General features: G+C 39.9%; 1 protein-coding gene across 3 annotated transcripts in view; it reads right to left on the bottom strand.

Moving 5' to 3' along the window:
- Nucleotides 1-7,857: 7,857 nt before the first annotated feature.
- 5430427O19Rik (RIKEN cDNA 5430427O19 gene) overlaps nucleotides 7,858-17,535 on the bottom strand; it is a 114,532-nt gene continuing 104,854 nt past the window's right edge. For 2 of the 3 annotated variants that reach the window (XM_011247682.2, XM_017318620.2), the window contains exon 3: nucleotides 9,702-11,528. In XM_011247682.2, coding sequence (XP_011245984.1) covers nucleotides 10,631-11,527 — 897 coding nt within the window. In that variant the 5' untranslated portion in view covers nucleotide 11,528 and the 3' untranslated portion in view covers nucleotides 9,702-10,630. Of the gene's footprint in view, nucleotides 11,529-17,535 lie in introns of all 3 variants that reach the window. The other variant, NM_001163539.1, reaches the window with a different exon arrangement.

The following is a 17,535-nucleotide window of genomic DNA, read 5'->3' as shown; positions in this document are numbered from 1 at the left end:
TGGGTCGCTTCAGAAGAATAATCAGAGCAATTCATAAATAGTGCCTAGGCTCCAAGGGTACTGACTAATCTCTAGCACTCATTCACAAAGTGGAACATGTAATCAGCCCCAGAAGACCCTTATGAGGCAGAGCTTATTGACATTCCCTCGCTGGAGAGGCAGAGAGCCTTCAGGAGATTTTATGAGAGTCTTCCAAAGCTCAGGATTATAGAAGATGTAAATAATTGACTTGGGTTGGCGTCTTCAGTGGTTCATCTGTCTGACTTTTAGGGGTGGATTTCTGCTGCAGTAACTTCCTTTGAGTTGTCCATACTCCTGTGAGTAATCCCAGTAAACACTCTGGTTCATAGCTGTGGATTTAAATCGAATTCGTTCTTTGATCTATCAGTACCCTCTTCTTCTAGAGTAAGTGGACTTTCCTTTGTGTCTCCTTAGAAAAAGTCATGCTTCAAAAATATTAATATATTTATGTATGGAGTGTTATGAGCTTGTCAACAAGAAAAACTGGAAGTGACGTATGGGGTGACAACATGAGACATTCTTCCTCTTCCATTGTGGTGTTGGGGGAGCAATCCAGAGCCTCACACATTCCCACACTGCCACTGAGTTATGGCCACACCAGACCTAATACTTGAATTTTTCTCACATGACATATATAATTTCTTATTTGTTACCATTTTATCAAATAAAATTAAATACGCTTTTTGGAAATTTTAGAAATGAATATGTCACCAGATAAATACTAAGCGTGGGCAGGGGAGGACCTTCCTGCGTCGTCACTTACTTCACTGGAAGCTTCAGCTGCCCTCTAAAGGCTCCTGCAAAGGTGAAAATGCTGCTGTGCCATGAAGAGCTGGTCCTCTTGATGCTCCTTTGGCTGTGCCAAATGTGCTGTGGGCTGCATCTCCATGTTCTCCTGCTGCACTCACTTTATTTGAGCTTTTTGTACCTCCATGCAAATAAAGCAACAATCCTAGAGTTCAGCCATGCAATGGTGACGAATTTGTGGATTTGTTTTTCTATGAAATGTGTTAATGACAAAAGACTCATACACTCCAAAACAAAAGCAGAGAGAAGAAGGAAGAAAGGAATAGGGTGAGATGGGAGAGGTGAAGGAAGGGAAAGTTATGTTGGCAGAACGGAGAAGGAAGGAGAAGACAGGTGAAGACCAGGAAAAAGAATCAGAATGAAATGAAAAAAACCAAAAAGAAAAGAGAAAAATGAGCATCTATGAAGGAAGACAAATTCATGAAACAGAAAAGCAGAGGGTTACAGGATGAATATGAAGAAAATTTCTAATTTCCATTGCTTCTTCTCTGTAGCCCCCATTGTTAGACTAGAGCAAAATCTATCTTCTCTTTGGCACTAGTCAATTAATGCCACCAGTTCAGAAGGTGAAGATGCCTGTCATTGAGTTCTTTCTTCCTTGGGCAGGACAGGAAAGTAGGACTCTAATTTCACAACTTCATCTTCCCCACATATTTGGTTATAGTGGATAATCTCTCCCTTCTTTCCACTCCTCCTTCTTGCCTTCCTCCTTTCCCTAGAAAACCTGAATTTCTAGAGACTAGAGGAATGACTGTCCCAAGGTGGGATCCATCCCATGGGTGGGCACCAAACCACAACACTATTGCTGATACCATGTTGTGCTTGCATGCAGGAGCCTAGCATGACTGTCTTCTGAGAGGCTCTACCAGCAGCTGACTGAGACAGATGCAGATACTCACGACCAAACATTGGACTGAGGTTGTGGAACTCTATGGAAGAGTTAGGGGAAGCATTGAAAGAGCTGAAGGTGATGGCAACAACACAGAAAGAATGTCAATATCAATCACACTCCCCAGAGCTCCCAGAGACTAAGGCACCAAGCAAAGAGATGGTTGGTGGCCACTAGCACATATGTAGCAGACGACTGCCTTGTCTGGCCTCAGTGGGAAAGGATGCATTTAATCCTGTAAAGATTTAAAACCCCAGAGAGGAGAGTGCTGGGGAGTGGATGAGGTGGGCATATATGGGTCCATGAGGGGGTGGGAAGTGGGGGGTAGGGGCCTGGAGGGGTGAAGAGCACCTTCGCAAAGGCAAAGAAGACAGGGTAGGTGTAGAACTCTCAGAGGGAGACCGGGAGTGGAACAACATTTGGAATGCAAATAAGTAAAATAAATTTAAAATGTTTTTATTTTAATTGGGTATTTTCTTCATTTACATTTCCAATGCTACCCCAAAAGTCCCCCATGCCTTCCCCCCCCACTCCGCTACACCCCCACTCCCACTTCTTCTCCCTGGTGTCCCCCTGTACTGAGGCATAGCAAGACCAATGGGCCTCTCTTTCCAATGATGGCCGACTAGGCCATCTTCTGATATATATGTACCTAGAGACACGAGCTCAGAAGGTTACTGGTTAGTTCATATTGTTGTTCCACCTATAGGGTTGCAGACCCCTTCAGCTCCTTGGGTGCTTTGTCTAGCTCCTCCATTGGAGGCACTGTGATCCATCCAATAGCTGACTGTGAGCATCCAATTCTGTGTTTGCTAGGCCCCGGCATAACCTCACAAGAGACAGCTATATCAGGGTCCTTTCAGCAAAATCTTGCTAGTGTATGCAATGGTGTCAGCGTTTGGAGGCTGATTATGGGATGGAACCCCGGGTATGACAGTCTCTAGATGGTCCATCCTTTCCTCTCAGCTCCAAACTTTGTAACTCCTTCCATGGGTGTTTTGTTCCCAATTCTAAGAAGGGGCAAAGTGTCTACACTTTCATCATCGTTCTTCTTGAGTTTCATGTGTTTTGCAAATTGTATCTTGTATCTTGGGTATTCTAAGTTTCTGGGCTAATATCCACTCATCAGTGAGTACATATCATGTGAGTTCTTTTGTGATTGGGTTACCTCACTCAGGATGATGCCCTCCAGATCCATCCATTTGCCTAGGAATTTCATAAAATCATTCCTTTTAATAGCTGAGTAGTACTCCATTTTCTAAATGTACCACATTTTCTGTATCCATTCTTCTGTTGAGGGGTATCTGGGTTTTTTCCAGCTTCTGGATATTATAAATAAGGCTGCTATGAACATAGTGGAGCATGTGTCCGTATTACCAGTTGGAACAACTTCTGGATATATGCACAGGAGAGGTATTGCGGGATCCTCCAGTAGTATAATGTCCAATTTTCTGAGGAACAACCAGACTGATTTCCAGAGTGGTTGTACAAGATTGCAATCCCACCAACAATGGAGGAGTGTTCCTCTTTCTCCACATCCTTGCCAGCATCTGCTGTCACCTGAATTTTTGATCTTAGCCATTCTGACTGGTGTGAGGTGGAATCTCAGGGTTGTTTTGATTTGCATTTCTCTGCTGATTAAGGATGTTGAACATTTTTTCAGGTGCTTCTCTGCCATTCGGTATTCGTCAGGTGAGAATTCTTTGTTTAGCTCTGAGCCCCATTTTTTGATGGGGTTATTTGATTTTCTGGATTCCACCTTCGTGAGTTCTTTATATATTTTGGATATTAGTCCCCTATCTGATTTAGGATAGGTAAAGCTCCTTTCCCAATCTGTTGGTGGCCTTTTTATCTTAGTGACAGTGTCTTTTGCCTTACAGAAGCTTTACAATTTTATGAGGTCCCATTTGTCGATTGTTGATCTTACAGCACAAGTCATTGCTGTTCTATTCAGGAATTTTTCCCCTGTGCCCATATCTTCGAGGCTTTTCCCCACTTCCTCCTCTATAAGTTTCACTGTCTCTGGTTTATGTGGAGTTCCTTGATCCAGTTAGATTTGACCTTAGTACAAGGAGATAGGAATGGATCAATTCGCATTTTTCTACATGATAACCGCCAGTTGTGCCAGCACCATTTGGAGAAAATGCTGTCTTTTTTCCACTGGATAGTTTTAGCTCCCTTGTAAAAGATCAAGTGACCATAGGTGTGTGGGTTCATTTCTGGGTCTTCAGTTCTATTCCACTGGTCTATTTGTCTGTCACTATAAAAGTATCATGAGTTTTTACCACTTTTGCTCTGTAGTACAATTTTAGGTCAGGCATGGTGATTCCACCAGAGGTTCGTTTATCCTTGAGAAGAGTTTTTGTTATCCTAGGTTTTTTGTTATTACAGATGAATTTGCAGATTGCCTTTTCTAATTCATTGAATAATTGAGTTGGAATTATGATGGGGATTGCATTGAATCTGTAGATTGCTTTTGGCAAGATAGCCATTTTTACTATATTGATCCTGCCAATCCATGAGCAAGGGAGATCTTTCCATCTTCTGAGATCGTCTTTAATTTCTTTCTTCAGAGACTTGGAAGTTCTTATCATACAGATCTTTCACTTCCTTAGAGTCACGCCAAGGTATTTTATATTATTTGTGACTATTGAGAAAAGTGGTGTTTCCCTAATTTCTCTCTCAGCCTGTTTATCCTTTGTGTACAGAAAGGCCATTGACTTGTTTGAGTTAATTTTATATATCAAGCTACTGCATTGAAGCTGTTTATCAGGCTTAGGAGTTCTCTGGTGGAATTTTAGGGTCACTTATATATACTCTCATATCATCTGCAAAAAGTGATATTTTGACCTCTTCCTTTCCAATTCGTATCCCCTTGATCTCCTTTTTTTGTCGAATTGCTCTGGCTATGACTTCAAGTACAATGTTGGATAGGTAGGGAGAAAGTGTCTAGTCCCTGATTTTAGTGGGATTGATTCAAGTTTCTCACCATTTACTTTGATGTTGGCTACTAGTTTGCTGTAGATTGCTTTTATCATGTTTAGGTATGGGCCTTGAAATCCTGATCTTTCCAAGACTTTTATCATGAATGGGTGTTGGATTTTGTCAAATGCTTTCTCTGCATAAAACAAGATGATCATGTGGTTTTTGTCTTTGAGTTTGTTTATATAATGGATTATGTTGATGGATTTCTGTATATTAAACCATCCCTGCATCCCTAGAATGAAACCTACTTGGTCAGGATGGATTGTTTTGTTATGTTCTTGGATTTGGTTAGCGAGAATTTTATTGAGTATTTTTGCATCGATATTCATAAGGGAAATTTGTCTAAAGTTCTCTATCGTTGTTAGGTCTTTGTGTGGTTTAGGTATCAGAGTAACTGTGGCTTCATAGAATGAATTAGGTAGAGTACTTTCTGCTTCTATTTTGTGGAATAGTTTGTGAAGAATTGAAATTAGATCTTCTTTGAAGGTCTGATTGAACTCTGCACTAAACCCATCTGGTCCTGGGCTTTTTTTGGTTGGGAGACAATTAATGACTGCTTCTATTTCTTTAGGGGATATAGGACTGTTTAGATCATTAACCTGATCCTGATTTAACTTTGGTACCTGGTATCTGTCTAGAAATTTGTCCATTTCATCCACGTTTTCCAGTTTTGTTGAGTATAGCCTTTTGTAGAAGGATCTGATGGTGTTTTGGATTTCTTCAGGATCTGTTGTTATGTCTCCCTTTTCATTTCTGATTTTGTTAATTAGGATGCTGTCCCTGTACCCTCTAGTGAGTCTGGCTAAGGGTTTATCTATTTTGTTGATTTTCTCAAAGAATCAGCTCCTCATTTGGTTGATTCTTTGAATAGTTCTTCTTGTTTCCACTTGGTTAATTTAGCCCCTGAGTTTGATTATTTCCTACAGTCTACTCCTCTTGGGTGTATTTGCTTCCTTTTTTCTAGAGCTTTTAGGTGTGTTGTCAAGCTACTATTGTGTGCTCTCTCTAGTTTCTTTTTGGAGGCACTCAGAGCTATGAGTTTCCCTCTTAGAAATGGTTTCATTGTGTTCCATAAGTTTGGGTATATTGTGGCTTCCTTTTCATTAATCTCTAAAAAGTCTTTAATTTCTTTCTTCATTCATTCCTTGACCAAGGTATCATTGAGAAGAGTGTTGTTCAGTTTCCACGTGAATGTTGGCTTTCTATTATTTATGTTGTTTTCTATTATTTATGTTGTTATTAAAGATCAGCCTTAGTCCATGGTGATCTGATAGGATGCATGGGACAATTTCAATATTTTTGTATCTGTTGAGGCCTGTTTTGTGATCAATTATATGGTCAATTTTGGAGAAGATACCATGAGGTGCTGAGAAGGTATATCCCCTTCTTTTAGGATAAAATGTTCTGTAGATATGTGTTAAATCCATTTGTTTCATAACTTCTGTTAGTTTCACTGTGTCCCTGTTTAGTTTCTGTTTCCATGATCTGTCCATTGATGAAAGTGGTGTGTTGAAGTCTCCTACTATTATTGTGTGAAGTTCAATGTGTGCTTTGAACTCTACTAAAGTCTCTTTAATGAATGTGGCTGCCCTTGCATTTGGAGCATAGATATTCAGAATTGAGAGTTCCTTTTGGAAGATTTTACCTTTGATGAGTATGAAGTGCCCCTCCTTGTCTTTTTTAATAACTTTGGGTTGGAAGTCAATTTTATTCGATACTAGAATGGCTATACTAGCTTGTTTCCTTAGACCATTTGCTTCAAAATTGTTTTCCAGCCTTTAATTCTGAAGTAGTGTCTGTCTTTTTCCCTGAGATGGGTTTCCTCTAAGCAGCAAAATGTTGGCTCCTGTTTGTGTAGCCAGTCTGTTAGTCTATGTCTTTTGGGGGGGGGGGGGAATTGAGTCCATTGATATTAAGAGATATTAAGGAAAAGTAATTGTTGCTTCCTATTATTTTTGTTGTTAGAGTTGGCATTCTGTTCTTGTGGCTGTCTTCTTTTAGGTTTGTTGAAGGATTACTTTATTGCTTTTTCTAGGATGTGCTTTCCGTCTTTGTATTTTTTTTCTGTTATTATCCTTTGAAGGGCTGGATTCGTGGAAAGATAATGTGTGAGTTTGGTTTTGTCATGGAATACTTTGGTTTCTCCATCCCAGGTAATTGAAAGTTTCGCTGGGTATAGTAGCCTGACCTGGCATTTGTGTTCTCTTAATGTCTGTATAACATCTGTCCAGGATCTTCTGGCTTTCATAGTCTCTGGTGGAAAGTCTGGTGTAATTCTGATCGGCCTGCCTTTATATGTTACTTCACCTTTTCCCTTTCTGCTTTTAATATTCTATCTTTATTTAGTGCATTTGTTGTTCTGATTATTATGTGTCCGGAGGAATTCCTTTTCTGGTCCCGTCTATTTGGAGTTCTGTAGGCTTCTTGTATGTTCATGGGCATCTCTTTCTTTAGGTTTGGGAGGTTTTCTCCTATAATTTTGTTGAAGATATTTGCTGGCCCTTTAAGTTGAAAATCTTCATTCTCATCTACTCCTATTATCCATAGGTTTGGTCTTTCATTGTGTCCTGGATTTCCTGGAAGTTTTGAGTTAGGATCTTTTTGCATTTTGCATTTTCTTTGATTGTGCTCATGTTCTCAATCTTCTGCACCTGAGATTCTCTCTTTCATCTCTTGTATTCTGTTGCTGATGCTTGCATCTATGGTTCCAGATTTCTTTCCTAGGTTTTCTATCTCCACTGTTGCCTCACTTTGGGTTTTCTTTATCGTGTTTGCTTCCCTTTTTAGGTCTAGTATGTTTTTTTTTTTTTCATTTCCATCACCTGTTTGGATGTGTTTTCCTGTTTTTCTTTAAGGACTTCTACCTGTTTGGTTGTGTTTTCCTGTTTTTCTTTAAGGACTTGTAACTCTTTAGCAGTGTTCTCCTGTATTTCTTTAAGTGAGTTTTTAAAGTCCTTCTTGATGTCCTCTACCATCATCATGAGATATGCTTTTACATCTGGGTCTAGGTTTTCAGGTGTGTTGGGGTGCCCAGGACTGGGTGAGGTGGGAGTGCTGTGTTCTGATGATAGTGAGTGGTCTTGGTTTCTGTTAGTAAGATTCTTATATTTGCCTTTTGTCATCTGGTAATCTCTGGAGTCAGTTGTTATAGTTGTCTCTGGTTAGAGCTTGTTCCTCAGGTGATTCTGTTACGCTCTATCAGCAGACCTGGGGGACTAGCTCTCTTCTGAGTTTCAGTGGTCAGAGCACTCACTGCATGCAAGCTCTCCTCTTGCAGGAAAGGTTCACAGATATCTGGCAATCAGATCTGCCTCCTGGCAGAAGATGAGAACCTGAAACAGGGTCTGTCCCGGAAGCTGTTAGCTTCTGTAGTCCATACTCTCACCTGTGCAGATAGTCTCAGAGGGATCTGGGAACTAAGATGGCTCGATTAATTTCTTATTGCCATAACAAACACCACACAGAAGCAACTTAAGGAAAGAATTTTCTCTGCCTCACAATTTTAGGAAATATTAGTCTTTCATAGAGTGACACACTCTCCCCTGTGCAGACTAGTCTTGGTAGAATCAATGAACCCAATAAAATTTTTTAAAAAGAAAAAAAGGAAGACTGAATTTCTGAATCTAAACTGTTGTAGTCCCATTGTGGCAGAAAATTTTACTAAAGCCATTTCAGATTTCTGCAGTGCTTTTATTTATTTATTTATGTACAGTTATAGAACCTCACATAATTTCAAGAATGATAGTAGAAAATTTGGCTGGGTGTGGATGTAATGGACTTTGGGTCATTAGTTGTGGGACTATGAGAGGCAGCCTGGTTTCTGGTTGAGCTAGGTTTAAAACCCCGGTAACCCAGCAGGTGACCTTAGCCTGCACTGGAATGGTAGGCCTTTTTCCATGCTCCTAGACACCAGGCTCCTGACCAGAGGCTGCAGCTATTCACTCCACTCCACTCCACTCCACTCCACTCCACTCCATAGACCTGTGGCCATCAGTCAAGGTATGCACCTTGCACTTAGACGCTTGAGAACAGACGCCTACTCACTTGTTTCAATTTGGAACTATTTTGAAGATTCACCCTAACTCTTTCTGGTAACATCTGGATTTGCTTCCCTCATTCCATCACAGAGGGAACCTATTCCCCATAAGGATAAAAATGCTCCCCAATGTCCTTTCGAAAGTCTGCTTCCTGGAAAACCTAAATCAAGTTTGGGCAAGACACTGTCATTGAACAGAGTTGGCAAACATCACTGTAAACAGCCAGATGGTAAAAAGAAATATTAAGCTTTGTTGTGTCATATGTTCTCCGTCATGTCTGTTCGACCATTCTTATGTAAAAGCAACTACAAACTATATAAAATATAAACAAACAAATAAAATTTAGTAGGCAGCATGGAATATGTTATAGAACTTGCCTGTCATGAATAAGGCCTTGAATTCCATCACCAGCACTGCCAATAAATAAATAAATAAATAAATAAACAAATAAAGTCTAGTTTATATACACTGAATTTCAATTTTAAATTTCATATAATTTTCATATGCTCTAAAGTATTTTTAACTTAAGCTTTTGGGCTTTTAAAATATATTAAAATTAAAAATAATAAAACATGCCAAGTGTGATATAATGGCACATGCCCTTAATCCTCCTAGCATGTGGGAAGCACAGGCAGACAAATCTCTGTGTGTTAGACACCAGCCTGGTCTACATAGGGAGTTCCAGACAGCTGGAGCTATACAATAAAGAGGCCCTCCCTCAAGAAAAAGAAAAGGAAAAAAGGAAAAGAAAGGGAAAAAAGAAAAGAGAAAAGGAAAACCTATCCTTAGCTCACGAGAGTCCAAAGCTATCATAAAGTTAGATTTGACCAAAGGCTCATAGTTTTCTAAGTCCTGAGCTGAATAAAAGATCAAGACAGTAATACACATGTAAAGCTACTGTTTTAGTAAACAAATATACAGAAATTGAAATTATGGAGTCCTTGGTCTTGTATAGAACAATCAGAAGACCCTTTTCTGGCTCCAGGTCAGAAGAACACATGAAAAAGGGAAATGGGGGGCAAAGTATTCATAATCCTTTTGAACCTCATAGCACCATGAAAATCACACTCAGTGAAATAAAATGCTTCAATGTTCACAATAGGAGGTTTTCCGTTGAAACACTGCTATCTCTATCACTAAATAGAATTAGGAGATTTAAGTCATAGTCTTGTGGCTGAACCTTTTCATTTCAAATAAAAACACATCCAGATTTGATGATACATACCTATAATACCAGCACTTGTGGGATAGAAGCAAGAGAATAAGGAATTCAAGATCATCGGCTATGTAAGGATTGTAAAACCAGCCTGAGCTAATAGAGCCTTGTTGCAAAAAAAAAAAATGTTTAAACAACTGAGATTTGTTTGTCATTCATTTAATATTTATAAAGAGTATATCTACATGACTTACTGATATAGCACAGAGGAAAAGAAATACAAGCTTATACTTGGAAAAATGTCAGTCCACCTGAATTTAACAACCATCTTGTAGTCCATTTCTTTCCAGAAGAAACAACCTAGATAAATGTATCTAAATAGGAAACAGGTGTTTAATTCCCAATTCTCAAATCCATCGACTTTCTAGTTTGCCATAGTGTTTCCTTTTGTTCCTGATTTGGCTTAACTTCCAGTTTCAGAACTCCTAAAATTGAATCACAGTACCTTCCTTCTCTCTGTGATCATTTTTAATTTTGCTCTGATTCTGTATAAACTTGTCCTTGAAACCATTCTTTTGGTTCCTCTTCCTGTTCCTTTCCATATGTGATTTCTCAAAGTGTCCTTTACTAGTTGTTAATTCCCTTCCAGAATTCCCTCCATCACATCCTCTGATCAAATTAATACAATAGTGCCTTGGGATTCATAGGAATAAGGGGAATTGACAGGAGCCTTCTCTATGGAGTTATATTGCTATACTGAGAAATATGAAGACTAGGGGTGCTGATCTCAGATGATACCAACTGCAACAGGTGGCTAATAACTATGTCCTTGACTTTTGAAGTGTCCAGGTTCTTCTCTTTAGACACTTGAAGACTAATTTGATCTACATTCGTCATGATGAATTCTGATGCCAGAATCTGGGTAGGAGAACTGTCATGAAACACAGTGTCCATAATATATTGCTTATACAATTCCACCACCTTCTGCTCCAGGTACTCATTGAGCACTGCATTTGAAATAGGCTTCTGCATTTGCAGGCTGCTTTTCTCTTTGATGCTGGTTATCCTCCAGTAGGATGAGTACCGCTGGATAGGTTTGAGGGGAAGTTCAGTGAGCTGAGTGGAAGTGGAATCCTCCATGGACAAAGAAATCTCAGATGACTTTAGCAAAGGACCATCTTCAAAGCTGCTCTCAGAGGGGAAATTTGCCATTACTGAGTTAATGGCCATCACCTGTCCCCCTGCAATATGTAAGTCGTTGTAATTTTTGCAAATACTTTTACAAGAAGGTGGAACCAAGTAGGTCTCCCTGATCACATCTCTGCATATACCAACTGCAGCTAAAGTTGGACTTTCAAATACAGGGTTGCTGTTTGCCTGCAGCACTGTTCTGCTCTGGCTTCTGCTGTGCTGACTCGCCCTTGCATGCACTGATGAAATAAACTTCCCAGAGGATTTGCAGCTCACATAAAGACTTTGAACTTGTGTTTCATCCACAGAGGAATATGAAAGAGCAGCAACAGAACTTGTCTCTTTGCCTTGGTCCCCAGCCACCGGTTCATTATAAGATGCACAATTCCAATGAATGTCATTCCAGTAGGTAAGTCCACTGAGATATCCTTCTGATAGCATTCTGAAAAGAGAATTCATGAGAAATAGTGGGAGGAAAGAAGGCTAGAAAAAATTAATTTACAGTTGCTATATGAAAAATGAAAGATAAATTAATTCATTCACTCACTATATACTTAATGTATACCACACCTATGTTATATGCTAGAGATACAAAGATGAAAGGACCATCCTTCTCTTATGGAAGAAAATAAACTGGATACAAATAATCCCAATATTATAATACTGAGGATTATAACAGTGGTAGGCACAAAGGTAGCATAAAGAAAAGGGCATAAAAGAAAGACTCACAAGATGTGGCTTAAGGCATGTGGCAGTGAAGCGAAAGCATAAAGGGTAAACAGAAGTTGGGGCTACTGACTTAAAATTATAAGAAGACGCTGTGGCATGGACTATTCACTACAAAATAAAAGCTGAGAAGAAATGGGGCTGGTACAATAGCATGGAATATGACTACAAAGGGCTGTAAGAATTGGACAAGAGAATTATGTTGTGCCCGGAGGGGTGCCGGGAGTGGAGACATTGCTAGCTGGAGAGCCACATGGCTAGTATGTTATGAGAAAAGACTGAAGAAATATGTGGCAAATTCTACTGAAACAAGAACTGTAATGTTGCTCAATTTTAAAAATTTCTTTCCTGGGGTCTAGACAGCAATCAGGATATAGGAGGGATTCTAAAAGTGTTTGGTACGTTGATGAAATGATTGATAAGAGTTCTGAAACTAATTTATAAGTGATAAATTATGAAAGACCAATGTTTCCCCCTACCTTTTAAGGCTATGTTGGATTTTTCTTTGTATTCCTCTCACATCACAGAATATATCCTAGAAATGTCTACACTCAACTGACAAGTTTACCTCTACCCTAGTTATTAAAATTCTTTCCTGACAGTAAGACGTCCCACACCTTCCCTCCCCCTTCCACGTCTTTAACAGTTGTCATTGAAGTCTGGGGTGGAGAGAACAAGCCAGAAACCAGCAGCTGCATTTTCTAAAAAAAGGAACACAGTGGCATTCCTGGAATTTGAGCAATGGGCGACAGTGAGGAGAGCTGGTTGTCTTTGATCACAAGGGCTGGGCTACTGAAACAGACCTGTCGATTTGACACTGAAGATGAAAAGTCAAAAGAAGTATCATTGTTAAAGGTACACAACGTTATGGTTTTTAAGTTTCAGCCCTTCTTTTATATGCATGTTTTCCAAGTAACTAGAATGTTCCTTTTAAAAATTGTACAAAGATAATGTATAAGTATCTGTATTTTTTGGAATTATTTCCAAAGTATATTAATCAGATTCACCAGTTGCTTAAATGTAGGCAAAGTTAATATGCAACAGAAAGGTACAAAGCTAAGTTTTCAACTAATCTGTGAATCATGCTTGTATTCTTAGTATAAGGACAAAAAGGAAAATATGATGTCAACCTTAAAGAAATACTTTCAAAGTACAGTTCTAACCTCAATAAAACTAGTTTCCAGATGAAAAGATAAAGTTTAAACACATGAAAGAATAACTAGCCAGCCAACAAAGATGACCATAGAAGCTCTAATAGTGAGAAAGTAACTTCCCTAACCCGTCCCCACCAGGCTGCAGCAAGCCACTCTCCTTACAGGCTCAATATCACTGCGAATCACGGCAAAAGTTCACTGTTGACTTTGGAATTACTATATAAATTTTAGAGAATCTTGGCAGAGATTTGCTGGGACCACGTAGAGAGAGTCTAAAAAACTAATAAAAAACAAAAGTTGACAGTGAGATCCTGTTTCAAAACACACAGGCAAACAGAAACTAAATGTCAAGCATGGAGCTATGCATCCATGATCTTAGGAAGTCGAGGCAGAAGGATCTGGAGCCTATGCCCAATCATGTCTCATATAAATCAAAAGGAAAGAGAGAGGTGAGTGTACTAATAATAAAAGAATGATTTTTGAGATACTATAACTTGAGATTTCGAACTTCATAATCTAACATCAAAAGCATTAAAAGCTTAGGGCGTAATATTTTGGGGTCAGCATTATGAAGTCAGTAGCCAACTGCCCTGTCCAGAAAGGCTCCTGCGATGGACCTGACTAGAGTGTATAGGGAAAAGACAAACACACAGAGAAACACAAATAGAAAAACTGAAGTCAGGTGGATGAGGTTTTCTAATAGAAAAACCACAGCACCCCAGGAGCTCAGCGTGTTTTTTTGTTGTGCTGGCTGGTCTTGTGTCAACTTGACATGCAGGCTAGAGTTAGCTGAATAGAGAGAGACTCCGTTGTGTAAATGTCTCCATAAGATTTGCTTTAAGGAATTTTCTTAATTAGTTATTGATGAGGGAGGGCCCAGTGCATTTTGGGTGGTGCCATCCCTGGAATGGTGGTCCTGGGTTCTACAAGAAAGCAAGGTGAGCAAGCCATGAGGAGCAAGCCAGAAAGCAACATTCCTCCATGGCCTCTGCATTAGCTCCTTCCTCCGGGATCCTTCCTTGTTTGAGTTCCCGTCTTGACTTTCTTCTGTAATGAACAGCAATGCAAACATGTAAGCTGAATAAACCCTTTCCTCCCCAACTTGCTTTTCAGTCATGGGGTTTTGTCACAGCAATAGAAACCCTAGCTAGGACAATTACATAGAGTTGAACAGAGATTTGGCATTAATGCATATGGCTGAACAAGGAGGATGGGTGATTCCGTACAGATAAAGAAGAAAGTGGTGTTATGGCATGTAACTGAAAGAAGGAAACAGATTTAGCTAATCCTAGTAGGAACAGCCTCTATAAGGTAAAAGCCTTCAGGCTGTAAATATCTGAAGGAAGAAAGCTATGGTAGACATTTCCTGCACACACTACCAATGCCCACACTTGGACATCCAAAGAAGGCTTTGCCATTTTCTTCTGGTCCTAAGGTTAGGGTCTTTGAGTTGGCTGTGCCCATGCCAACAACACATGCTCACTCAGGCAGAACTTCACTTACTCAGGATTTCCTTTGCTCTCCATACCCTAGTTCCCATGGAGAGAGTGAGGAAACAGGAACTCTCAGAAATTCTCTCATGCCTAACAAGATGCAAATCAGACAGGCACATGGTTCAGATAGGCATGCAGTCCTGAGGCTACCTTATCAAGTCTCCTTACAAACTGAAAAGATATTGAAAGCCCGTGTACCTGAAAGATGCCTACAGTTAGGATAGAAATATTGCAGACAGAACTACAAAGAGCACTAACCAGGGGCCACATGAAGACATTGCCAAGGATATGTGTGTGATGACCTGGTGAAATCAAAGCTATTCTCTACATATGCCCGTTCCTAACTGATCTTCTAGTTCTACATATGAGCATCCTGGAACTCAGAGGTAAAACCTGGGTGGAGGAAGCCACTGAGATAAACCTGATAGGCAAAGGAATAAAAAAGGCAAACTGCACAGTTGTTAAGGGCTGATGCAACTGTAGACCTTTACTACAACAGAACAACATGTCACCATTCTGACAGTGGGAAAAAAAAAGAATGGAATAAACATGTGTTTACCTCAAAACACAGTTTGGATAAACATAATCTACCAAGATAACCACTAACTAACTGTTGCTCTATCATTCTCATTATATTATCAATATATTTTATATTATCATTGCTATAGATACCTCCATGGGCTGGGGAAATGAATTAATTTGACACAACTGCACAAGAACCTGAGTCCAGATCCCTAGCAGTAAAAGTGCTGTGAGGTAAAGACAACTGGTTACCAGGACAACCTGGGTTACAGAAAGATGTCGTGGCTCAAAGACATAAATAAATAAATAAATAAATAAATAAATAAATAAATGAATGAAATTCCACGATTCCTTCAGCTTGAGAAGCCTGCACTCGCCCCATAAGCATATTTGTTTTCAATTCCTTATCTTATCCTGTCTCCCAATTCTTTCTTTGATGGTGACGAAGACCTGAAAATACAGGGTAAAGGTCTCAATCTGGTCCCTTTGAAAGTTCCTTAGCTTCATCACCTGCAACATTGTGATGGGATTAAACTTTGACTGACAAAGAGTACTTCCTACATAGGAAGCTATGAACCCAACTTTGAGATAAAGAAGCAAAGATTCCAAGTAAGAGAACAGAATAGGCATAAGTGTGTGTGTGTGTGTGTGTGTGTGTGTGTGTGTGTGTGTGTGTGTGTTTCTATCTCTCAAACTGTTGCCAGCAATCCCCTCCAGGGGGCACTAATATCCAACATACCTAACAAATTCAAAAGGAAGTGGCAGGGCAGTGGTGGCACATGCCTTTAATCCCAGCACTCGGGAGGCAGAGGCAAGCAGATCTCTGTGAGTTCAAGATCAACTTGGTCTACAGAGCAAGTTTCAGGGCAAAGAGGGCTACATGGTAGAACAACCCTACCTTGAAAAACAAATGACCAAACAAACAAACCAGTGTACAAGTGGGACTGGAGAGATGGCTCAGCAGTTAACAGCACTGACTGCTCTACCAGAGGTCCTAGTTCAATTCCCAGCAACCACATGGTGCCTCACAACCATTTGTAATGAGATTCGATGCCATCTTCTGGTGTGTCTGAAGACAGCTACAGTGTACTCAGATACATAAAATAAATAATTCTTTTAAAAATGTACAAGTGAAAAGAACAGTTACCAAAAGAAGGACAACACTGTTAGCCATCAGGGAATTGCAAATTTGAACTTCTTTGACATTCTACGATAACCTAGCCAGAATGGCTCTCATCAATATATCAAACAACAAATACTGCCAAGGGTTTGGGTAAAGAAGAAACATCTGTAAAGGTTAATAATGGTTGCCAATTTGCCACGATCTTGAATTACTTAAAAGACAAACTTCTGACTGCACACAGAATGAGAGCAGCTGCCTCCTGCTTCTCTCCTGCTCCTGCTGCCAAGACTTTCCCACCATGATGCACTAAAACCTTGAACCATGAGACAGAATACATCCATTCTCCCTTTAGTTGCTTTTGTCAAGACATTTTGGCACAGCAACAATACAAGTCACTAATGCAGAATCTAAACTGGTACAGCCACTCGATTCAGAAGTTCGCTTAAAAACTAAAATGAGATTACCATGTGAGCCAACTACAGCACTCCTGAATAGATACCTGATGACCCTGATGTCCATGTACCATATAGATACATGAAAATTCATATGTATTCATGGTAGCTGTCTTAGTCAGGGTTTCTATTCCTGCACAAACATCATGACCAAGAAACAAGTTGGGGGGGAAAGGATTTATTCAGCTTACACTTCCACATTGCTGTTCATCACCAAGGAAGTCAGGACTGGAACTCAAGCAGGTCAGAAAGCAGGAGCTGATGCAGAGGCCATGGAGGGATGTTCTTTACTAGCTTGCCTCACCTGGCTTGCTCAGCCTGCTCTCTTATAGAACCCAAGACTACCAGCCCAGAGATGGTCCCACCCACAAGGGGCCTTTCCCCCTTGATCACTAATTGAGAAAATGCCTTAGAGTTGGATCTCATGGAGGCATTTCCTCAACTGAAGCTCCTTTCTCTATGATAACTCCAGCTGTGTCAAGTTGACACAAAACTAGCCAGTACAGTAGCCAAGATAAGGAGTTAGGTGCATGAATATCCTTTAATAGATAACTAGATTGAGAAAGTGGTGTGTGTACGTATAAAAGCATTTTACTCAGCTATAAAGAATGACAACTTGATACTCACAGGAAATGAGTGCAAGTGAAGAGCAGAATATGAAGTGAAATATATTTAGAAAGATGAGTCATTTTTCTTATATAGATTTAAATGAGAGAGAGGGAGAGGGAGAGGGAACATGAAAGTAGAGAGGTAGGAAATATGACTTAAAGCACAAGGGGAAACCAGAAACAGCAATGGATTACATGATGTTTGCGAGAGGAAGAAGATAACCAAGGGAGCAAAGAGGGAAGGAAATCGCAGTGGGAGGGTGGATGAAAATAAAGAATAGGTTTCCATATATGTGTCCTAATGAAACACATATTTGTATGCTAACCAGAGTGTCCAACAGCCTCTTCTAGCACCCTCAGACACTAGGCAC

This window comes from Mus musculus, chromosome X (assembly GCF_000001635.26).
Source record: "Mus musculus strain C57BL/6J chromosome X, GRCm38.p6 C57BL/6J".
NCBI classification, from domain to species: Eukaryota; Metazoa; Chordata; class Mammalia; order Rodentia; family Muridae; genus Mus; species Mus musculus.
This window is presented reverse-complemented; position numbering and strand designations above follow the sequence as displayed.